Source organism: Puntigrus tetrazona, chromosome 8 (assembly GCF_018831695.1).
Source record: "Puntigrus tetrazona isolate hp1 chromosome 8, ASM1883169v1, whole genome shotgun sequence".
Taxonomy (NCBI): domain Eukaryota; kingdom Metazoa; phylum Chordata; class Actinopteri; order Cypriniformes; family Cyprinidae; genus Puntigrus; species Puntigrus tetrazona.
The window spans coordinates 20,306,924-20,332,804 of record NC_056706.1 but is presented as its reverse complement, the minus strand read 5'-3'; the positions used below and the strand labels follow the sequence as shown (position 1 = coordinate 20,332,804).

Below are 25,881 nucleotides of genomic sequence, written 5' to 3'. Positions count from 1 at the left end.
CCGTCCGCAGACAATGGCACAGTGTGGAAAACACCCAGCCTGTGTCCCGTGCGGCACGCAGTGAATCTAGCCCCTAATGAATAACACCAAAACACTAGCGAGCGAACAATGCCGCGGTTGTGCTAATCGCGGCGCTAGCAAAGACGCAGCGTATGCGGGCCTTCTCCGCATATGGGGTATAAAGCGTACGCTGTTAGTGCGCGTCTTTAATTAGAAACAGCATTGCTGAACGACAACAAAGAACTGTGGGAAATACAGACTTTAAGAAGTCAACGGGATCAAAACGGACCCTTTTTACAGAATGATCGGTTTATTTAAAACTAAAAGAAAATATTGTCTCTTAATTTATTATCAAACCTTGCACTAAATGAAATAGTTTTGGATGCAACTATACATACACATGCATGAATATATATATATATATATATATATGTATACACAAAAATATTATATATTAAATGTATTTATATGTAATATAAATTATATGAATATACAGTATACATAATACATATTTTCACAATATATACTGTATATGTGTGTGTTTATATATACATGGTGAATATACACAGTACACACAAATACGTAAACGAAAAACTGTTTAATTGCAATGAATAGTTTGGCAGAATAGGTCCCACCTGCCACGGAAACGAGCCAATCAGAAGCTCTGGCTGCTACAGACAGGGTTGCCAAGTCTGCTTTTTCTCGGTTTTACCATAGAATTGGTCTACTTTTACACTGTTGATGCGGTTTGCTTTTGAAGTCTGCTGGTTAAAGCAATTACGATGAAGCGGACTCCGGCGAAAGGAAAAACCACCAAAAAAAAAACATGATCAGGCTTGTTTTAATTAGCAATTGTACTGGTGTTGTTGAAATAATATTGCATAATATATACTAAAATAACTAGAAAAATGAAGATAAAAAAAATTGATTTATACTATATGTGATCTGAATACAATTACATTCACTTTTTGAGCTTTCATTGAGAGGACAGTGGAAAGAAGACAGGAAATAATACGAAAAAGAGGAGGGATCTTACGAAGCAAAGAGCCCAGATTCATTGAAATTTGTATTTTAAAAGCTAAATGAATAATTGCTCTTAATTGGAAAAATATCAGTGAGCAAAGAACTGGAACGTGGATTGAACATGTCAATGGAAAAGATCACATATAATATCAAAAAGAAACAAAACGATGTCTGAAGACCTTTTACTATTTTCTTAAAATGCAGTGTTAATATCGGTAGCCTGCTACAACAAGGTTTGAGTTGCGGTGTTCATATTATTTTTAGTTTCTAAAAATAAAAAATAAATGCCAGCGGCAAGACTCTAACCCACTTTTCCAGCGTGAGCACCACAACTCAATGCCTAATTGATACAAACTCCTTTGCTGCAAATGCAAGCGTGTCTGCTCACCTAGGTCTTTATCTTTGATTTCCACACTGCTAACTGCAGACGGAAGACTTGAGATTTTCTCTTCATCCGAGTCTGTGTGGAGGACAGTACTTGACTACAGGGAGAAACAGAGACTTGCTTACTAAACGACATTAGCAAGCACAGAATGTTTTCTAGCACAGGTGAGTCAGTCCTTTTTCTACAAATTGGCTTAAGACAGAACACAAGACTTTGCTAATCAGGTTAGAACGTGGTTCAGGTCAGCAGAAGATTCATGAAAGAGACTCTGTGGAATGGATGTGAGCGAAAGGTCTGCAGATGATTAACCACCGAGCTAATTCGGTAACGTCTCATTTAGAGAAATGGAGTTATGCTGTTACTCTCTCGCTGTGTCCATCACATTGATCATTTTGTTAACACAGATAGAAACTGGCGTGGTGTCGGTAGCGTGATTTACCCTGCAAGAGTCCAGCCTCCCGCTCCTCAGGATGGATGAGGAGGTCTGGGATTCAGGCTCGTAATACGAGGAGGCGCTCACTTCTTCGATGATCTGCAAATGAGATTTTTGCATTATGCGAAGCGAATGAAAACATCCTACAAAGGTTTAAATCTGAAAGTGCTCCGCATATAAAGTTATTGTCTCGTCAAGGGTTGTAAATTTTAAAATAGGTTGTTTTTAAATCGAATCCCAAGCCGTTGATGTCTACACGAAATATTAGCATATTGTCCGCTAGGTCTTTTTGCATTGGTCTGAATGAAAACGCAAATTCATTCTATGCCACTAGATGCTGCTTTTGAAGCATTTTCCCCAGTAACGCTGTACAGAAAGCCGCAGTGTGCTCACAAACGCTGCTTTATCCGCCAAAAAAATTGGTTCAATCAGACCACAGATTAGCGTCCCGCAAAGGAGGGGTTTGGAAAAATTAATCGTTGAGAGAAATCGTTTGGAAGCCGTTAAAAATAATTGCGTATTATAAGACTTATATTATTATAAAAAATGAAAATTCACCCATATATTTTCTAAATTAATATTGTTATGCATGTTATTATAAACAATAACATCTATGCATTTTTCATTTTCACGTTCATCTGCCAGCATTTTTTAAATGCAACGCCCACATCTCCCCATCACATCAACAATGGATGCACAGAACCCAAATCCTGTCCCACATTTGGTCTTTTTCAGTACTTCGTTATCTAATGCAGATTGTGTTTCACTGCAACTTTAAGTTAAAAGCGAGTGTGTGTTTAGACTTGTCCGGACCTTCCTCCACTCTTCAGCCTGCGTGCTGCTCTGGAAGCCCAAGATAACGGTCTCGGCACCGGCCACCACCTTCAGCTCGTGCTGCATCTTCTTGCTGTGCTTGGACTTGTAGACCACGTAACAACCCGTGAGGTTTAGCTCCAGCAGAGGGTGCAGGTCTTTAGCGCACTTAAAACACTACCAGGGAAAAATTAAGAATATATTATATACACTATACAGTTACTAAAAAGAGTAAGTGTATGCTTTGAAGTGAATGTAATGTTTTTAGACACTTAACTGCCAATTCAATGAAAATATATTTTAGTTCAACGTTCAAATGCAATTTTCATTAGTGCTTTATCCACTTAAAACTTATACATTTTAATATGCGTATATATCTGTTAAAATATGGTTAAAGAGTCCTGCTGAATGTACTGATAAGCATTTATGTTGAATGTATTTAAATGTATTTGTAATTACACATTTGTAAGGAAGAAGTTGCATGTATGTTAACTTTAATAACTCACTACAGTTAAAATTATAATCAAGTACTTTACATGTGCTTTAGTATGTTAGTCAACGTCAAAACAAATGTACTTCAAAGCATGACAAAATTTAATAAAACGGTTATTTAAAATCTCTTTCAAATGTAAACGTAAATTTTACATTATTTAAAAGTGTACTTGCATATGTTAAGAAACATACACATATATCAGTACAACTTTGCACTGTAACAAGCACAGAAACTAATTGTAATAATGACTTTTATTCAGAACTGTCGAATCTCATTCATCTAAATATTGCAAATAACAACAGCTAGCAGAAGCAAGAGATTATAGTTTATGAAGTTGTAATTACGGATATTTTTCTTACACACAAGCATCGATTCTCATTGAAAGGCCTTTATTAACACCGCGCTTTATATGATGGATGGATGCACTTTTTTGGGCTTCAAAATTTCAACCACCCATTCACTGCCAATATAAAATTTGAAAGAGCCGGAGAATTTAATATAACTCCTAGTATGGTCCGAGAGTGAGTAAATCATGGGGTAACTATTCCAATTGTCTCATGTATAAAGACAGTATAAAGACTATAGCATTGTAAGAACAAGCAAACAAAAACAAAAAACGCTGTAGCTTGATTTTAACTGGACATATGTACATAGTAAAGAGCATATGAATGTGTAGACATAAAGTAAGGAATATAGAGTCATATGAAAGCTCTTACCAATAATGAGTTGTGCTTAATAATGAAGAGCTGGCGGGTCCACTGACCCAACCACTTCTTCTTCCAGAGGTATCCACAGATTCGTGACTCTGGCATGGGTCTTAAACACGGCTGAGAGGAGCTCCACTTGATGTAGTGAGCTCTGTCCTTCACAAACTCCTCATCATCCTCATCATCTTCGCCATACGACTCGTAGTGACTGCTGTCGGAGTCCACTTTATCTGAGGCAAAGATAGGTCTTTTAGCATTACACGTGGATGATAAATTGCTTAATTGTCTCATGTCCCATAAAAGAAAGTAAGGAAGTTAGGAAGGTTTAAAATGACATGAGGTGAGTAAATTACAGGATTTTCGATTTTGGCTTAGGTGTCCCTTTAAAATGAGCTGTTAAGGCCATTGCACAGAGAAAAAAAAACTTTGAAAAATAAATAAGTCCTCGCATTGTGTCAATAATGTTTACACGATGCCTCTGAAGCCTTCAGACCAGGTTCGATTTTCTGTGTTTTGATAGAATAGGATGACAAATACGTAAAAAAAAAAGACCTTTACACTGACCTGTAGACTGACTAGCCGGGACAAACGGTTCTGCCTCCTCATAATGGTCCTCGTCCTCTGAACACGGGGGATTTGGGGGAACAGCAGGATTCAAAGACTGAAAACACACACGGAGCGGCACATTAGATATATTTTCAAAGCAAGGACTCCAATTTTGTTTTAAAACGGCTACATTTATTGATAAAAGCTGTGAGATATTATTTATATATAACAGTTTTCTATTCAAATATATTTATTCCTGTGATGTAAAGCTGCTTTTCACCATCAATAATCGAGTCTTCAGTGTAACATGATCCTTTAGAAATCAAGCAAAACAACTGTGTCAAATGTTGGTGTAAACCACAACACATTAAGGTTTATCTGATGAACAGAAAGTTCAAAAGAAGAGCATTTACAGAAATCTGTTATATTATAAAAATCTTTTTTTCAGCTCAATTGAATGATTCTTTAAAAAAAAAAAAACACCATTTATATGCAACTATTATAATTTTTGTGTAAAATAAACACATAAACAACCATTAAGCTTAAACAGGCTTTTTTTTACTTAAGTCCAAATAGTTGATTAGTTGTCGAGGGACCTTCAGGGTAGCTGATGGGTAGCATATGCCGCCTGTGCAAAGTCATTAAGTCACAGCAAAGACCACACAACCAAAATCTGGACCCTGATCAATGGCGACGCTTTCACATGAGCTGCTCATGGCAACCACACAACCAGAAATGACGATAGCACAGCTGGCCAGAGCGATCACCTGAATGTGCACATGAGAGGCATCCTATCCGAGGAAAATAAAAACCGAGATGATATCTTTCTCATATGGGGCTCGAAAGCCAGAGTTTAAGCGCAGCTCTGCAGTTGCAGGAAGAGAGAGAGAGTGTGTTTTTAGTTGTACTAAGGGTCAGTCGGTGCACAGTGTTTATGAGAGTCTGGTGCAGACTGTTCTAGAGGAGCACAGCTGAAGGACAATGGCTGTGGTCGGCTCTGGGGTCAGTAATTTGTAGTCGGACATTGAGGGCAAATCAGTGGCACTGAAACCTTCTGGGAGTTAAAAACAAAAAAGCAAAAGCAGAATTTTTAGGTCTTGTTTAAGTCCTGTTCCTTGCAAGATGACGTTATTCTCACGTGTCTTAACTGTACCTCGACTTATCCTCTCAAGATTCAGAATAAGGGTTTACCTTGGGAAATGCATTAATGAATGGATTAAAAGCTATTTTAATGTACTGTTAATATACTTGTCATCCTTCGTAGTTAAATTCTGTTTTGCTAACTTTTTTTGGGAGGCGTTTAGGAGTGAACACTTTATTTAGTCACAAATTAACTACTTGTTGCCACTTACTGGCCAAACATACCTGCAAGAAAAGTCACTGAATGAAGGGTTTAATTATTCTTTAACAGAAAATATAAAAACGAATGTTAATTCAAAATCGTAATAAATATTATAGCTGCAAAAATTGCCAAAATAAACCAAACAAATGGCGTACTTTTACCCGGGATATAGTAAAAAACCCTTACCATCAACAATAGACTAAAACTAAGACTAAGATCCCTTTATGTCCTATTTTCAGTTTGTTGTCTGTATGTTGGAAGGTGGATGTTTGCCTGAAGAATCTCAGAATGTTAATTACATCTTTTCTGAGTGTTTCTTGTCTTTTATCTCCTGCATATTTTCCTTTTTTCTGGCTGTTGGGGGAGGCGTGGTTGTGTTTGAGAGCACAGCCTGTACAGCTCTGGGGATCAGATACATATCTGTGAATGAAAGATGAAAGGACTTTTTGTGTGTTCACGAGTACGCAAGGGAAGGAGGGATAGAGACAGAGAAAGAAATATAGATGCAGGAATGAAACACATTTGTAAGGGATGCCAAAGGTTCATAGATGATAAGAACCGAGAATGCATGAAGCTAGAAAAGAAAAAGTAATAAAAAAGTTTCGGTCCGCAGACTATTTTGACTTTAAAGATGGAGCAAACCACCATTCCTTAGAAATGCATCATTTGCAGATTATGTGCCAATGTTTGGAGAAGTAAACGTCGCGACAAAAGAGAAAGTACAAAGGTTTGTGGTGTACTGTGATGGTTGGCAGAGACAGGAGGGGACTTGAATGCTCACTAAGCCTGTAAAACATTCACTGCACATTCCACGACTCCGTCTCACATGAGGCATTATAAAACTGAATGAAGAAGGCAAACACACACATCCTGAAACGAGCAGGTCACTTCAACCGGGCCAAACTGAGCTTGTTGCATTACCTCATGAAGCACAGGAGGAACCGATCTGAGTCTGAGAACCCCCACCTCTCTCTGACCCCCATAAACACACGGCCGATGTAAGGACTGCTTCACACAGGACCCGGATCTCAGAGCTACAGGTGTGCACGACAAACTACGACCCACCAGTCAAATACTGGATGACTCTCTGGAGTCTGAGGGGGTTTTGGGCCCGGAAAAAATCTGACATGCCCTTATATACCTTATTTTACCAGTACTTAATTGGGTAAGTACATATAAGTACACATACTGTAAAATAAAGTGTTACCAATGTTTTTAAGACAGCAGGGTTAAAAAATAATACTATATTGCTACAACTGCCATGCTACTAATGAGCTACCGTGTAAGTGATGAACAAATCACGACTTTTTCTATTCATGGGTACAGTATATACTCTGTACTGCGTCATATCGTTCAAAACATGCATACGAGCTGAGAGCGCACACGCTCAAGGGGCCCGAGTTTGTCTGGTTGACACGAGACTCGATGCACATTCGGCGGGTGACCTCCCGAGGGATCCTCCACGCACCATCCGACTTCCTTCCCTCTGTGCTCTTGTTCTATCGGTCCATCTCTCTATCACTCCATCACTGTCCTCTCTCACGTAGACGGCAATAATTATCCTCCCAAAGTCCTCTTCCTCCGCTCCGCGTCCCTTCCAGCCAATCGCAAAGCAGCGCTGGGTCGCTGAACCGGGCCTCTCGCTTAAACATGGCATTTCCTGTTAAAGATAGGACCCGTCCCCCTCACTTCCTCCCCCTCAATCTTTTCAAACAAGCTTTTGATTTCGCTCAGGGTCCTGAATTAGGTGAACTTCCTATTGCACTTAATTGCTGCGATCTAGAAATGTTTGTGTTGTTAGAAGAAAACAGAGAAGACGTCATTAGAGGAACATTTCACCTAAAAATGACAATTCTCTCATTTTTCGCTCATGTGCTGTTATATTGTCGGCGAACTAAAAAATATGAAGATATTATGCAACACATAAGTACATTTCATTTTGCAGTCATCATGGATACCAAGACGTAAAAAAATAAAAAAACATATCAAATGTACTGTACATAACAGTATTTCTTATTTATTATTATTCCTGCCTTAATTTAATGTAATTTAAAATTTTTATTTAATTCTGTTTTATTTTTTATTTATTTTAGATAAATACAAACATTTTAATTTCAAAATTAAGTTTTAACAGTCTATTTAAATTTGTCAGCAATTTTATAAAAATGTAAACTTACTTCAGCTCATTTCCATTTAGTTTAACTCGAGAAACTAAACTAATAAAAACGAATCTAGTCATTTCAATAAGAATCTAAACTCGCAATTTTGGCCCTGGTTTAACCGCTTCTGTCTTGTGTTTTCATAGCGTTTCTTCTTCCAGCGCAGCTCTTCCTTTTCAGTTCTTCCCGTCCCTGTTGTTTATATGTGGTTGCCCACTTGAAAAACCCTGGTTACGAGGCAGGATCTGACCTCCGACCCCGTGCCCTGCTCAACCCTTGGGTGAGACGAGGGGGCATGACCGCAGTGAAGCTGGGAGATGCTCATCAGGTGGCCACAACACAAGCCCTGCTCCAAGCCAGTGCTCTGGGCCTCGTAACCGCTAGTGTGCAGCCGGCCCATCTGCCCTGTTATTATGGCCATAGAGCTGGTGTCTCTTAAAATACACATCACAGCGCAAGTACACACTGTAGTGTGGCTCGGAGTGTACATTACAACACCATCAAACACTAGTGTGCTCTGAAGTACAGATCACGGCGCATGACGTCTTTAGGGTATTCATTACATTGTACATCTGTATCCCTTACAAGTGTCAAACGTATAGAAGCACACCGCAGTCAGTAGTTGAGACTGTCCCGGGCCCTGTCACTGCAGGGGCCCACTAAAGTGCTCAAAAATACAGGGTACTTCTTAGGCCTGGGGAAAGCATTACAGGTCAGTTCCAGGCATCATTAATTTTACCAGCCCCTAAAAATAATTCACAACAGACTCATTAGAGATTTAGAGTGTATATGAGTTTTCTGCTATATGGAAAAAAAATTTATATTTTAAAAAAACAAAACATTTAAAGTCATGAATACATTTAAAAATGATGGAGATTTTGAAATATATCACTAATCTAAAATCATGGCCCACACACAAATGTATTATATGTACATATATTAAATTTACATATAAGACTGTAAAAACGTATATTAAAATAATATAGACCAACTTCATGTATTAACATATAACGTATTCAATCAAAAAGTCTGTTTTCTTATTTTTAAACCGTGTATTTTGCTGCAATTCCTGGTCAAGTTAACGGTAAACTGCCGTTTTATTTACTTACCGCAACCGATTTTTATTCACATTTGCACTTTTGGAAAACGTCAATCTTTAGACCCTACAGAAGTATGAAATACAACCTCTAAAATACTGCTTTGCTGAAACTAATACATATTAGTGCCTCCTCACAAAACAAAAACGCTCGTCACTCAGTCCCCTGCTCTTTTTCACTTCACTCATTTGGATGGCGTCCTTGAAGCAAATGCTGCTATGGTTTTTTCACCGTAAATCACTCAAAGGGGAACCGCTGGAATGTTATTTTTGATATCTTGTTGTCGTCACACGACCCACTCATACACTAAGACCTTGACAGCATGTTGTTCGCACTCTTATTGAGCTCAATTTCATTATAAAGCGTTTCTGAAATTTTCTCCGCTGTGATCCAAACCCCTGGAGGATGGCAGCAGGTGTCCATACATACATACACATAGAAAAGCATCTGTTATCTAAAGCTTCCCCGGGCCGATAAAAGACATAAGCATATGACCTATACCACTAATACCACTTCCACAGTTAAACAATAACTCTTTCATTCATCAGGGCCTTTGGTCAGATCTGGTGAGAAAATTGTATTATAAATATATCCAGCCCTGGATGCTGAATGGTCCTTAATTGTTATATTAAATAGTACAGTAGAGCTCATGGTTAAATGTTTCCACCCCTGTGGTCATATCATGAAAATATTGCTAAAATAATTTTAGGAAAACTCTTTATATTAAACATTTGAATATAAACTGACTTTCTATTTATGCAATTCAGTCCTTTTTGCGCTTAACTGAAATAAAGTGGAAACACTTGAAGTGCTATAATTACTAAAACTGAAATAGAAAAATAAATAAAAGCTAAACTGAAAAATATAAAATGACAAAAATTTTAAAAAGCTGAAAAAAATATATAAGAGAAAATGGCGAAAGTACATAATTATAATTATTAACACTTACATAAAAAAGAAAGGCTCATTCAAATATACAAAAAATACTGTAAAAGTGCATAAATAATATTTAAACAAACATAAAATTACATGAAATGTGATAGCGTAAAATAATAAAAATTCCGTATAAATCTGCGTGACAAGCCCGCTACATGAATGTAACTGTATTTTTGAGTAAAATGAAATATTTAGTAAAATATGTAGGGCTATGTGACGTGATCGGAGGGGCAGGTGACGTGATGTGACAGTTATTACATTCTGATGAAAGATTAGAAAGACAAACATTTTTTCTTTGGAAAACTGCCTACAAACAGATGAATGCTGCGTGATAAGACTAGGAATGCGTATTATGTAAACAGCGTCCATACCAACTCAAATAATACTCACTTGTATATAAATGGGCTTTCATACAAAACAAAAATCTCTCTTCTTTGACAAGCCAAGCACTTAAAAGCTGTAATACTCTATTTCGGGCTGATAACAAGTCAATAAAGCTTTCGTTAGGTGTTGCGATGCGGTGATGGCGGAAGGGCCGGACTCACCCCAGACTGAGCAGATGTGACCGAAAGAGCTTCCTCCGTCGAATGAGCCTCAGCAGTGGTGCTTTCCCTGAGATCACCGGGGCCTCCAGAGGGACAGTTCATAATCATGTACTCCGCATCCTCCGCTAAACAATAAACACACACGATCATCTTTTATTTACGCACAAAGCAGCCCAAAGCAAAGCCAAAAACTGCGGTACGAAGAGGTTAGCCGTTCATAACAGGGGCATTTACATATAAAAGTCTTTTCAGTAATAGATAATATGGACGATCTTTCTTATATGTCAGGGTTATGTGAGAGCAGCGGTCTTTGAATCGAACATCTGTCCTTCTCAAACTCTCCGTGACCCTGCACTGACTCTCTGACGGTTATTAAAAAGCATATAAGACACGAGAGCTGCGTCAGAGCTGTGCTGCGGCGCTAGTGCACAGAAAGGGACGTTTAACAAAAGTGCACTCTTTGTTTAAATGCAATTAAAGGTCAACTGTAAAATACCACCTCAAAAGGGTGTAAAAAAACAAGCGCGATGCAACATTTCAATCGATACACATTTGAGCTAGTGCTGACAAACGATGAACTGCATCCAAATTAAGTGCGTAATGTGTGCATTATATATCAGGGTTCCTCAGATCTGACCCCGGAGGTCCAGTGCACTGCAGAGCTCCAACCCTGATAAAACTCACCTACCTGTGATTTTCTAATGATCCTGAAGACACTGATTAGCATGCTCTGGTGTGTTTGATTAGAGGTAAAGCAAAACTCTGCAGGAAAATGGATCTCGAGGTCCAGATTTCGGGATCACTCTTATATATTATATATATGTATATGTATATATACACACACAGACGCATGCATGTATATATTTTTGAAAATATTTACATGCATATATATTTATTCATATAATTTTTATTATCTATAAATATATTTAATATATAATATTTTTCTGAAATATATATATATATGCATGTGTTATTTACACTACCTTTCAGATCATATATGTATATAGATCTTTTATATAAATACACTTTGTACATGTTTTTATATACTGTATTTTGAATATTTTTTCCACACTTGGATAAACTTTATTTTAAGCTCCAATTCTTATAATTAACAAACCATTATGTACAAATTGTCCCTCAATAAACTCCTAATTGGCTACTTCTTAATGGTTTGTAAGATATTTGTTTATGTCTAGGTATTGGGGGGATTAGGGATGTATAGTCATACAGAATATGTGCTTTAAGTACTAATAAACAGCCAATGTGTTAACAATAGACATGCTAATAAGGAGTTAATAGTGAGAATTGGTCCCTTAAGGAAGACACTGCTACTCAGCGAAGACTAAACTGATTTAAACTGAGATTAAATTTAATAAAAGTGACAGTAAAGGCATTTAGGAGGTGGATTCTTTTATTCAATTATTTTACACTGTAATAATATTTCATAACACTACAGTTTTTTCCAGAATTTTTGATCTAATAAACAGTGGACTAAGTTCAAAGACATCCCAAAAACCTCAGCAACCCTACCTTTTCAACAGTAGTGCATACTAGCATATACAATTTTTTAAAAATGCCTTATATAATAAAGCGGTCACCTGGAGCGTCCTTGTTGTCCTGTAGTTTATATAGCAGCTCTGAGATGGATTTTTTCTGGGCCTGAGCGATATAACTGAGATTCTCACTGTCCAGAACCAGCAAGAAGGCCTGCAGGTCCGAAACCAGCCGAGCCAGCACTGCAACATCACACAAAACAGACATGTATCAATACACACACAATTAAATCATTTTCAGATTTTTAACTTTTGATTTTCCTTTCTTTGCACATTATTTTCCATGCAGCTCTTCACTGATACAAGCGGTCAACTGATATATCGCCAAGGCCGATATATCGGTCGATATTTGGCCTTTTTCAAATATCGGCATGTGCCAATAAATGTTTCTGTTTGGCCGATATGTTTCAGGCTTTTATTTAGACGACACTGAAAAAGGAAGCTGCAAATGTGTTTGCTCACTGTAATATTAATGTCATTTTCACTGTGTGCTGTATGTAATACAAGGGTTAATAAATCTCATTCCCAAAGGACACAAACTATCCAGAGTTCCTTTTTAATTCAAATGTTATTTAATATGTATTATATATATATATATATATATATATATATATATATATATATATATATATATATATATATATATATATATTTATTTTTTTTTTTTTTGTGTGTGTTCTTATAAGTTTTTTTTTACACATTTCTATTTTAATTCATTTTCAAATTTCAAACTTTTAATAATTTAAATATAAAAAAAAAGAAGTAATATTGGCCTAATATCGGCTATCGGTTACCCTGCTTTCCAAGATATCGGCATCGGCCTTTAAAAAACCCTTATATGTTGACCAATAATTGAGACTGTTTAGAATTACTTAATGTCTATTAAGGATGTGATTATTTTCAATTGTAATATTTGGATAAATATATGGCTGTCACGTTTGTTATTGTTTTTGTCGTGTGCCATGTGTTCTGTGTGACCTAATTTAGTTTATTGTCTTCAGCTGTGTGTGATTAATTTAGTGTTTTACCTGGTGTATTTAAGTCCTGTGATTTCAGTTCCACTGGTCCGATCTCGTCTTTATTTGCGTGTGATGCTGTCCTATCTGCCTGCCTGCCTGCCTGCATTTATATTGTTTATTTCGTCATCTGAGTAGATTAAATCTCTTTATTTTCATTTATACTCTGTGTGTGTCCTCCTGCCTATCACACGCGTGACAACGACAGATTTATATTTTTCAAAGTCTCAACTGGTAAAAACAGATGATAAGAGCACAAAGTTTCTAAAATGCAAAAAAAAAAAAATCATCATTTATTTAACAACAAGCTGAAAATTTAAATCTTCCCTACAAGTGCTGTATTTGAAAAAAAAAAAATCTAATATGTACAAATGCACATAAGTGACATGAAATAGCTGTATTATGAAGTTGAATGACGAACTTGAATGCAATCAAAAACTTTGACCAGCCTGTAATAGCTATCGCTTGGTGTTTCCAGCAGCTATCCGTTTCCGATTTATTAAACCTCAAAAGCAAACAGCCACGCTGATTGAATTAGGTGAGATTTTCAATCATTTCTGCAGGCTGCTGATATTATGACTGAAGCAGAGGACTCCTAAACTGCTGATTTATTTACTCTCTCAGCTGAGTAAGTGCTGCTCCATGCTGCTTTGCATTATTTATACTAAAGTGACTTTATAACAAGGTTAGAGTGCGTTCCCGCAGCCAGAGTCATTCATCACATTAGACTCGCATCCACGTAAACATCAACACGCGCTGAGGCTGTACCTTTACTGCGTGCTTCAAGAGCCATTTTAATATTGAATCAAACACGTTTCTACCATTGTAGCAAATGCCACATTTTCAATCCTCCTGTGACATTCGAGGGAAAGTGGCCGCTACCTTTTTTTTAATAATGGTTTAAAGCGAGGTCTGCTCACTGTCTTGCCCTTATTATGTTGGCTACAGACAAACAGGCCACTGTTCGAGCCTTTACCAGGGTAAATATACAGAGACTCCACACACTGTGTATATCACACACACACACACACACACACACACACACATCAGTGGGTCTTTGTGCTGCAGTCAATCCACTCTCCCTCTTTCTCACACATCATTTGACACTCTCTCCAGCCGCTTTCTCAAAGTCCTTGCTGTTTGCTCAGACGAGCATCAACGTTATTATTGCTCGTACGTAATTTAGTGATGTGAACAAACAACAAGTTCAGCGCATAGCTTTTAAAGTGTACTTTAAAAGCAGTAACATTTTCGAGCAGGAGAGTATGAAATGTGCAACATGCGCAGACTTTGTCTTTCTTGTAACTTCAAAACACTTTTTGTAGTGTAGAAACGTGTTAAAAAACACCTACGACCTTTTGCACGGGTAAACGTCAATCATGATTTTTCTGTGTTGTCACTTTAAATTGGATTATTCAAATGCATATAAATGCTTGATCATAATTTTAACTTGTGTGTGGTTTTAATTTTAACTTAAATGTTTTATGATTCTAAATATATTTAAATATATGACTTCCAGTATACGTTTCAATAAAAATTAAATACATTTACAATAAATGCCTGTACCATATGTACCTTATTATAATTATGAAATGACATATAGTAAACATCCATACACTAAAAGTACATACAGCAGGCGTATAGTAAAGAAGTCCTTATTAAGTCCCAAAAAGCAAGTTTTTCATTGCATAAAAGTACTCTTTTATTCTTGTAAAATATGCTAAAGTGGATTAATCCATTTTTCAACCCTAATGTCAGACTAGTCTGTCATAATATGTCAATAAGATCTCACTTAGATGACCTTAACACAGGCCAGCTGCTGGGATAGAGCTGAATGGACCTTTGAAAAGATCTCTGTAGGGAAGCACATAAAGACCTACGTGACACATCTGAAACACACGGGCACTGTTATTTCACTACTCGTTTAAAAATGGTTTTCAGTCCTTATCTGTCAGCGCTGAGGCCATCTACTGCACACTCTAGCATAAATACTTAAACAGCAAACTTATTTACCATTTAACCTTTATTATTTGTTTAGGAAAAAGTCTGATCACAAAATTGCTAATTCACAAATTGTAAAAGTCGCATTAGCGATTCTTTCTACAACATAATCGGACATGTAGCAAAGCTCATTGAAGAGACAGTTCACCCATAAATTACTCACATGTCAGTCTAAACCTGTAAGATCTTCAGAACACAAATGAAGGTGTTTATATTAAAGGCTATTGCCATTTAAGGCCAAATTGCATGCATCGAAAAATAAATATTGTTGTGTCGATTTGATTTTTAGATTTTGCTTGGATGGCACATGCGGAAATGTACACGAACATTTCAGATTCAATATCAAAGACCTTAAATGTGAGAGCTTTCTGACCCTTTCTATCCCTTTAAGAGAGCATGCTAGCAGCATGATAGCCCTGTTGAAAAAAACACATTGGAAGTCATCACAGAAACGCCACTGCAAGTACCATTAAAAACCTTTAACCACTAAAACCATTAAAAATGGTTTCCTGTTGAGTGTTTTATGATATATTCCATTAGGATTTAGTGGGTTTAACAAGAAACCAACAGAAGGTGAGCAGTAGAGACCAAAAGGCACCTACCTTTCTATAGTTTTCCATGAGCAACTCAATCAAAAAACAATTACATGTTGGCCTTAATGAACTTTTTTATTTCAACAGGTTCCACGTAACTGAGTCTGGTTGCACTCAAGCAACAATACTGATTTTAGTCAATTTAATTACATAAAGTAAATTTACGCTGAAACAACTTAACATTCTTGACTTTGATTTAATCAATTAAACTAATTGAGTTCAGTTATTCTAAAATTGATATCGCCGCCTTCTACCAAAACAAATAATCCAGTTTCATTGATGAGTTTATTCAGTAAATACATTCAACATTTTCTTTACTACTTTTTCCGAGAAGAATAATTTGGACAAAATGTAAAGACTACAATCCAAAAAAGAAATAGTTTGGCATAGGAAAATCCACTTCGTAGTTGCACAAATAAAATCATTTATGTACTTTCAACTCAATTTAATTAAGTAAAGTGCTCGTAAAGAATTAAGTTGGATTAATGTAACTTACTTAAGTGAACTGAACAAGGAAATATTTTCTTTGGCCTACTTAACTGAAACAAAAAAACCAAAAATTAAGTTTCAAGTCAGTTTAACAATTGTTGCAATTGTTTAAATTGGAAAACTGACATAATGGTGTTAAGTGAAAAATATTTGTTAAAATAAACTGAACAGTGATGGACAATCTTTGTTTTGAGCAGCGGGCTAATTGGCTAATAATTCGGTAAACTAGCAAACTAATCAGATAATGTTATGCTACAAGGTAACAAGTCGATCCACTAACAGTGAAGTCGGTCGAAATCACAAAGGGCAAAAGAGAGAAGAAAACTATAAACGTGGCTCTTTATCCGAGGCTGAGCGTTTATCGTCTGCCAGCGAACGGATCAGAGGATCCAAGTGAATCTGTTTCAAACGATCTGTCTCTTTGACTCTTCTTTACAATCAAACCTCTCTGAAACCTGCAGCCAATAATACAACCAGCAGCTTCAACAACAAAAATATCACTTTTAAATAAATAGCATTTTTTAAAAAGTGTATCTCATTCACTCTTTTCTCTCACTGTTTTCACACACAGGAGAACTTGTACCTTCGATGACCATTCAGGACAAGGTTGGTCATTTAAAAACCCAATGCACTGCAGTACTATAAACTTCTGAGCTTAAACAGAAAGTCAAGTTCTGGTCTGTGAAAACCACTGCTCTCGGTTCACACTGTCTGTTTTTCCAAACAGGGTACCAGAGCTGAGCATCTCAATTGTGTCTATTCTGAAGTCGGTCCCATGTCTGCAGGGTGCAGCGGTGGTTTAGGGCTCCAGATGTGGCTTCATCTCTTGGGAGTAAACATCTGAATTCCCATGGGTTTATACGGGGTCATGGGTGAGGACTAGTAGACATCTGACAATGCCTCAGCAGCGCTGCTCAAACAAACATTTCAAGAACTGTAAAAAGAGCCATGAGAAGGCAGTAATTCCCACCACAACTCATCTTACTTTCTCACATCAAGAAAAATAGAGGTATGTATAATATATATTATAGGTATTTATGTCCACTGCCTCTAGAATCACTGATATATTACAATATGCAGTCCAGCATTAAATATGTTGACTTCTTGCTGTTGTTTTGATGGAAAACTTTGTACAAATTGTTTGTATCTTGAATTATTAATTCAGAAATCTAAAACATTTTGTATAGTCACACCATATTATACACACTGTAAGAGATGTATATATACACATATATATATGTGTGTGTGTGTGTGTGTGTCAAGTTTAATATTTTTCCTATTTAAAACTTAAAAATACATTTTGAAATTAGGCTTTTCCTTCTCGTTATATTTCATCAAAAATAAATAATTAAATTAATCTGTGTAGATATTAATAAATGCTGATCACTGAAGTGGTGCACATAATTTTTTGTATTACATTATTTAATTAATGCATTACATTTACTTTATATTATTTACATGCATATTACAATTACTTTATTTTATTTATTTATTTACAATGCAGTCAGGGTTTTCTTTTTACAGCCATTTCTAAAATTTGGATTTCACTTTGCCGTTTAATGAGAAAAAATGAATAACAAAATTGTAGGCTGCAACATAAAAATATAAAAAAAAAAGTGAAGAGAGTTTGAATCCTTTTGCAACATTTATTTAGTTATTTATTTGAATAAATGAATAGATCCAGAAAAAAGGTTAATCTGTCAGCTCTATTGAATTCACAATACAGCTGAATGGAAATTTATTTTGTATTTTGCAAAGAAAAATGACCATAAACAACAAATAAATGCAAATAAAAGAATAAGCTAAACATTACGCATAATACCAAAAAGCTGTTTTTCTCCAGGAAACTGGGGCTGTAAAGGAGATGACAAATATCACTTACATACAGCAGCACCTATTCCAGAAAGCTTCCTGTAAAAAAAAAGGGATTTCTGTTTTCATTTATCGAACACACTGACCTTCAGACGTGACAGAGCTGGCGATGGAGTGCTAACAGTAAAGTCATTAAGCAAACAGAGCTCCAGCCAGATGTCAATGGCTGACTGTGACGGAGGCTCTCTGTCCTTCAGATTGTCATTCTCAAGGTCTCAGTTCTCACACTACCCTCTTTTCTTCTCCAAATCCACCGTCTCTCACGGCCACACAGTATCTCGCCAACCTTAGACCGGATGTTCAAAGCGAGCCTTCAACGCGCTTTGCCGTAGTGAGAATCTATAAAAACACTTTCGCGCATTATTGTGATATTTTCACATTTTGGTTAAATAACATTTGATTCCTTTCAACATTCCATTCTGTTTCTCGTAGACTTGGGCCAATAACAACTGTCCGCTAAGAAGTGGCCCCACCCATTCTCGCTCGGTGCAGCAACTGTGAAATGTGTGGAGGATAAATATTGAGCATTGTCATAACAACGTCTCAAAGGTCAAAGAATCCAGCTACTGGCTTCCGGCAACATCAGACACACACAAACCCTCATCCTTAATCGCTCTGAGGTTCTACTGAACTTCAGTTATTACGTTCTTAAAAACAAAGGTTCTTTACTGGCATCAATAGTTCCATGAGAACCTTGACATCCATGGAACCTTTCCATTGCACACAAAAAGTTCTTTACAGTCAAAAAAGGGTTTTCATATATTTTTTACTGTTAACTAAAAGGTTCTTCGAGGAACCGAAAATGGTTCTTCTTTGGCATCAAAGCCTTTTTATGAACTTAATTTTACCCTAATTAGCCTGTAACTGTTATCATGCACAATTCAGTCGTTCTAATACAGTTGATACTGGATAATAAACAGCACTAATTATGTTAAATATATTTCCATCTGATTACGGTAGTTACATCTGCATTTGTAGCAATAGCCAAAAATACATTGTATGGGTCAAAAATCATTCGGATATATAGCAGAGATCACGTTTCTTGAAGATATTTTGTATATTTTCTACCGTAAATATATAGAATGTATATTTTAATATGCACTGCTAAAGACTTCATTTAGACGTCTTTAAAATTGATTTTCTTATTATCAAAAGTTTCTGTTATCACCAATGGAAACCTTATTTATTCAACTTTCAGATGATGTACAAAATCTCATTTTTGAAAAACTGACCCTTATGACTGCTTTTGTGGTCCAGGCTCACGAATGATGATATGAAGCTCAATAAATGGCTCATCATGATCAAAGTCGCAAATCAGTTATTTTTGTGGAAACTGATATTAATAAATGAAAAGATTTTGGACAGATGAAGAGAAAGCACCTTTATAACATTATGCTTTATAACATTATTACCGTGCTGTCTGTCATTAAATGTAATAATAAATAAATATTACGAAATAAAATGTTATTACTATATACTAAAATATTTTAGTATGTCACACAAAAAGAAAGAAAGAAAGAAAGAAATGTCTTATACTGCTGCTCCATTGTAAATGCACAACTATAAACTGATATTACCAGCACGTTTTCACAAACAAAACAAAAGGAAATATTATTTTTATGGTGATTTGCTGTCTGTGCATACTAAAAAGTCATACTTTCACATTATAGAAAGTGCGCCTGAACATTTTGTACCCATAAAAACCATTCATGAACTGTTTGATGAGGTATATCACCATACACTTTGTACAAGTTGTAGTCTGTAATTTCATTATCTCTATATTTAACCTTTCCTCTCCATGACCGAACCCTAAAGAAAAATAGTTTCGTCCTTTGAGCGCATTTGCTTGTAAATCCCTTTACATTTACTCTACAGCACACATGAATTTTGGACGGCGTCTTTACGTTACGCTAATGCTTTGCATGTTTTTGTTAATCGATATGAAATATACGCTTTCTCATCCAACAGTAGCTCCATTCATACTCATGCAAACACGACAAGCACTCCGGAGCTCATTGTAGAGATGTCACGTTCTGTGAGGGGGCGAGACCACCCTCTGCATTTGATTCATTAGCAAAACTAATGCCCCGAGGCGCATAGGCGTCGTCAACATTTCGGAAATGCTTTGAACACCCACTCTGTGTGTTTGTGTCGGTGAGGACACAGAGGGACATTTTGCGTTACTGGCCAAAATGCTTCAAAAGGGTATATAACCTCTGGTCAACTGATTTGACCCCTTGTTGAAAGCTGACCCTTGTGTCTGACACAATAGAAAGTCTTGTCTGAAAAGAAAAATGAATGAAATCTCAAGCGGAGTTACAAGCTAGTTCTCTGCCCTGTCAAAAGCAGCCACAACACACACACTAAACTGGCAAAAACAAATTGAATGTATATATATATTGAATGTGTATATATATATATATATATATATATATATATATATATATATATATATATATATATATATATATATATAAATAATTTAGCATTATATATATATTCAACATTTTTATATATATATATATATATATATATATATATATATATATATATATATATATATATATATAATTTAACATTATATATTTATTCATTATTTTTGCACTAATTTCATTACAATGTAGTAAAAACTGTTTTGTATAATACTACAATTTAAATAACGATTTAATTTATTAATATTTATAAAACACTATTATTTATAAAACTATTTCTATTATCTATTATTCTATTATTAGAAACATTTATTATTACTATCAATGTCGAAAAAAAGTTGCCCTGCTTAATATTTTTCTATAAATTTTTCTAAAATTTAATTCTAAAAAAGTTTAGCATTTACTTTAAATAAAAATATTCTCCAACATCTTCACTTTAATTTTTGATCAACATTAATGCTTCCTTGCCGCATAAACCTACATAATAGACATGTAGATTAAAAACTGACAGTGAAACTGAACGTCTCTTAAAATAAATATTTACAGGGATAAACCTCTGAACATGATGCATTATACCAGAAATAAAAAATCTGTGCTCGGATCAAACATAAAGAAGGGTGCTGCAGTGTCAACCTGAATAATGAGATGCTGACAGTTTGATTTAAGAAAGGCTGCTCTCACATCATCACCGTATCATGCGCCCGCGACACGACGGCCACCAAAGCCTTTCAAGTGGCGCTGTGTTTAGAAAATGAGTAAACACAGAAACAAGCACATACACGGCATCTAAATGTGTTTAATCTGCAGTTTATACCACTATGGGGTGTAACCACACGGTGATAACCAAACAGACACGCAGCCTGACGTCTCAAACATACACACACACCTCAGATCTCATCACAGAGCAGACAACTACATGACTCCAAGCGGCGGGAAACACCAAGCTGTGTTTGGAGCGGTCTAGGCACAGATCCTAAAAAACAACACGAGACAACGTGTGAATGAGATATGACAAATGAATCCATTCTAGAGTGGATGTCATGCAAATTATATAACTGAGAAAGAGAAAGCGTGTGTGTGTGTGTGTGTGTGTGTGTGTGTGTGTGTGTGTGGGAGGTCACATTCTTGTTTTGACCGATGGTGACAGAACAGGGAAGAGGAAAAAAGTTTGCTAAAAACAAAAATGCATGGCTGAATGATGTAGCTAAAAATGTATATCTAAATATACTTTACAATTTACAATTAACATCAATTATTGATATTCAAGATACTCATTTATGTACTTATACTTAGGCGCCGTATAAAACAATAGGTTTTTAGCATATTGTCCATACTGTTTTCACTAGGTAAAAATAAACTGAATACTTGTTTTATGCACCAAAAAACACTATAATTAAAAAAACAATATTTACCTACAGTACATACAGTTCAGTACGTAAAGTCTGTCTTTCTGTCTTTTTTACTTTTATAGCTATTGTAAATACAAATTACATTACAAAACTGTAACTGAAAACTGTTTTAAATTGTTATATTCCATAATACCACCCTACTGTAATTTTGATTACTTTAACTATAACCCTAGATTTTCCAAAAACATTCTTATCAACCCAAATTGTACGGCGTTTGATAAATAGAAAACCAAACCGCAGTGATTGACCTGTTGATGCAGACCCTGGATTACAGTAACTGTCCGATCACGTGACCTCCACCGTCTGCACTCCCATTGGTGGTTGAGGTTCATTTGCATAAAGGTAAAAGCCACCAGACTGCCCGCATACAGCTGTCAACACTTTCTATAAAGATTCATTAAAAAACAGAGATTGAACTGATTCATTTAAACGATTCTAATCAGCTTATAACATTTAAATCTCTGTCTTGCACTCTCTTAAAACGAATTTAAAAAAAAACAGTAAAATGTCTGAATGTTTAGCGGATACCGGACACCTTCCAACTGTAGCTTAAATACACGTGATTACGGAAAAAGTGCATAGAGGCCGAACAGTAATATTACCCATGATGTCAGTTTTGTTTCCCAACACGGTTTTTGTTTTCAGAAACAGAGAAGTGTTTGGAAGGCAGTAAAGCAGCTCCATCGCTCCTGTCAGGCTTCACACTACGCCGCCGCGGGTGAAATTAGCCCTGCTCTCTGACCTTTACTTAAACAAACTGAGAACCTCGCGCCTCTCCTGAGAGTTGGGTCGCGGCGGCACGGCTGATGGGGGAAACTATTACTGACATTCCAGGACAATGATCAAATCTACACGGCTACGACAACAATAACTGCAATTATGAGACATCAGCACTGAAATATTCAGCACCTCTCCGTCTTTCTCAGTTACGAACCAGCTGCTAAGATCTGCTTAGAAACGGGTGATCTCTTACAACGCTGGTGTAGTTCAGCGGAGGGTTGCAGGTTCGAATCCCAGTGGGATCGATTCAAGACATTTGCGACCCTGGAGCACATTTGTATGAACAGCCCACGAAATTCAAAATCTTTGAATATGCCAAAAATCATTAGGGTTTTAAGATATTTAGTAAATCTCCTATCGTAATCATATCAAAATTAGTAATACGTATAGCCAAGTACTCCATTTAGGCAACTTTAAAGGTGATTTTTTCAATATTCAGATTCCAGTTTTTTCAAACAGCTCTATCTCGACCAAATATTGTCCCATCGAACCATAAACCAATGGAAAGCTTGTTTATTACGTTTCGGAAAATAATAATAAATACTTTACAACTGGTTTTGTGGTCACATTTATGCACTGTACATCACGTTAAATAACAGAGGCAACTGCATTAATAAAAAGTTAATGAAACTGGAGACTGAAGATTTATGAGTAAACAACAAAACTGGCATAAAAGGTCTCATACTGAAACTATTCAATATGATCACTTGCCCAGTCAGTCAGTACTAATGGACTCACTGGGGCAGTCTGTAACTTAGGATGAAGTATCTTGCTCAGTGGCTCAAAATGACAGTTTGTAGTGAGCTTCAAACCAACTTCCTCATGGGTTTTAACCACTCACAGCACTCCAACTTGTAAACACCTAAAAAAAAAGTTGTTTCTTATGGAAAACGTCTGCGTAGACGGAGCGAAGAAGAGCTAATGCGGCTTTGACTGGACGCACGCACGCACTGATGTGAAAACAGTCCAATACCTTTCTGCTTGTCCATCGCTGGAAATGCTCAAAGCGTCCGAGTGAACTGTCCTCGTCCGCGTCCAGAGTTCATCGCTGAGTCCGCTCCCGGACGCGCGAACGACTTTAAAGCGGCTTTGCGCGAGCTGAGGGAGAGCCGCGGGGTCGGGAGACGGGCGAGCGGGCGAAGATAACAGCGAGACCGTCCAAACAAGCGCCTACATTGTCAACATCCAGTCGACATCCCTCCGCATCTCTGGACTCTCCGCCTCCAGCTCCTGGAGGAAGTCACCGAGCAGCGGCTCCACAGCGCCGCCGCGCGCGCCCCGTGACCGCACTAACTGACCGGCGCGTGGATATTTACAGTATTTATGAGACTCGGACACAGTGATGGACAAAGTTGGAGGACAAAGTTGTTAATGCATTAAGCAGCGTTAGGCTAGCTGCTCAAAAATATAATGTACTACTCTTCACTACTCCATAATACTATAATAGATGAACTGTGAATGGGGAAAAGTATTGAAAGAACATTAAAACACAAATAATACCACAGGTTTGTTAATATGCATTAATATAAACGGACTTATTTACACTTCGGTTTGCACAAAGCATAATTCCTGCTTATACTAGAACGTCTATCGTATATATTGTATTTTTGCTATTTTGCACATTTTATATTTTGTGCATAATTCTTTTTTTTTTGTCCTGTTGCACTGTAGCTTCTGTCACTGAAGCAGATTCCTTGTATGTGTAAACATGCCTGGCAATAAAGTTGATTCTGATATGCATATAGTCACATATTTCCTTTCGTGGAATGTCTATATTTGTACTTCTACTGTACTTTATTCTCAACTTGATATATGCGTTTATGCAACAGCAATTAGTCAGGCTACCACTTTACTTTACTAATTACATTAAATGTTCATCTTAATATATTTCTGCCTCATCATTTGAACGAAACCCCTACTGGGTCGCAGTCAGAAGTTGCTACAAACACTTTACGAGCACGGATTAGCAGTGAAGTTTGAGTAAAAGTGTTGTATTAATCTGGTTCATTGTCTTGTGAAGCTCGACACTAATTAAGCTAGGATGTCTGTTATGCAAACCAACATAATGGCAGAGTAAAGTAATGCAAAAAACGTACTGCTCTTCAGATCATTTTTCTCCTGAGAAAAACGTAATGCAAATCTATCCATTTGCTGAATGCAAGCTTTTTCATAATCCATACGCATGCTATACACTAGGGACTTTATGTACCTGTGTGAGCTTTGAAAGTTATAAAAATAACTATATATATATATAAAAGATCTGCAAGTAATTGATGTAATCGGATTACTTTCTTTGAAGTAACTAATAAAGCAACGCTTTGCTTTTAAGACATGAAAGGCCTAATCACACTTTCAATCAGTGAAAAGCAGACACAAAATGCTGTTAAAATCATACGTTTTATTGAACTGAGTATTCATTCGAATATTCGAAATCTGTTAAAATCACTAGAGAACCACTGACAAATCAAACATAACGAAACAACAATACCACTGAGAAATCATAACAAAACACTCACTTTAACAAATCCATTTTATTTGATCCCCAATCGTCACTCTTTCACATAAAAAAAAAAAATGAAAAGAAGAAAAGCAGTAATCGTGAATATATGTTAATATCTGAACATTTTTCACATGGAAACTGTCGGATGCATGTGCACGTGGGTTAAAAGAGAGCGTTTTGTTATTGTGAAAACATTCGTTCTTTTAGGTGCGTACGAGTGAGTCGAGTGCTTCAGGACGTAGCAATGAGTGCCTCGCTGCGAAATGTTCCTAGCAAAATGTATTTCATGAACGAGGCCTGACTTCTGAAGCCACAAATATTTTCAGACCAAAAAAACACAACTTTAAGCTGCCACTGAAACCCCCATGATGATTGTGTATTGTGATGATCGTTTGATCGTCGTGACGATTTTGTGCCCCTTCAGTCACGCCAGAAAAGATCTTAAATGGCTGTAAATCTTTCTTTTGAAAGAACAGCCATTAAAACAACTATACTACGGGTCTGTTAATATGCATTAATATGCATATAGTCGCATATTTCCTTTTGAGCAGTGCTTCTACAAAAATGAATGTGGAATGTCTATATTCGTACTTCTACTGTACATTCTCAAGTTGATATATGTGTTGCTTTTTAGTGATAGTTTTTTTTTTCTTATAATATTTTTGTTCTGTTTTATTAGGTACAAACTCCGAATACAAAGCATGCACTCTATCCAAGCACTTCATTTGGTCACTGGAGCAATAAAAGCATTGAAAAT

General features: G+C 36.4%; 1 protein-coding gene across 2 annotated transcripts in view; it reads right to left on the bottom strand.

The window, feature by feature from the left end:
- Positions 1-23,898, bottom strand: part of si:dkey-220o5.5 (actin filament-associated protein 1-like 1) — a 34,036-nt gene extending 10,138 nt beyond the window's left edge. The window contains exons 1-8 of one of the 2 annotated variants that reach the window (XM_043247960.1): positions 23,598-23,896; positions 12,078-12,215; positions 10,480-10,604; positions 4,419-4,515; positions 3,864-4,084; positions 2,655-2,831; positions 1,848-1,940; positions 1,412-1,505 (exon numbers count right to left, since the gene is read on the bottom strand). In XM_043247960.1, the coding sequence (XP_043103895.1) occupies positions 1,412-1,505; positions 1,848-1,940; positions 2,655-2,831; positions 3,864-4,084; positions 4,419-4,515; positions 10,480-10,604; positions 12,078-12,215; positions 23,598-23,613 (961 nt within the window). In that variant the 5' untranslated portion in view covers positions 23,614-23,896. Of the gene's footprint in view, positions 1-1,411; positions 1,506-1,847; positions 1,941-2,654; positions 2,832-3,863; positions 4,085-4,418; positions 4,516-10,479; positions 10,605-12,077; positions 12,216-23,597 lie in introns of both variants that reach the window. The other variant, XM_043247961.1, reaches the window with a different exon arrangement.
- Positions 23,899-25,881: the final 1,983 nt, after the last annotated feature.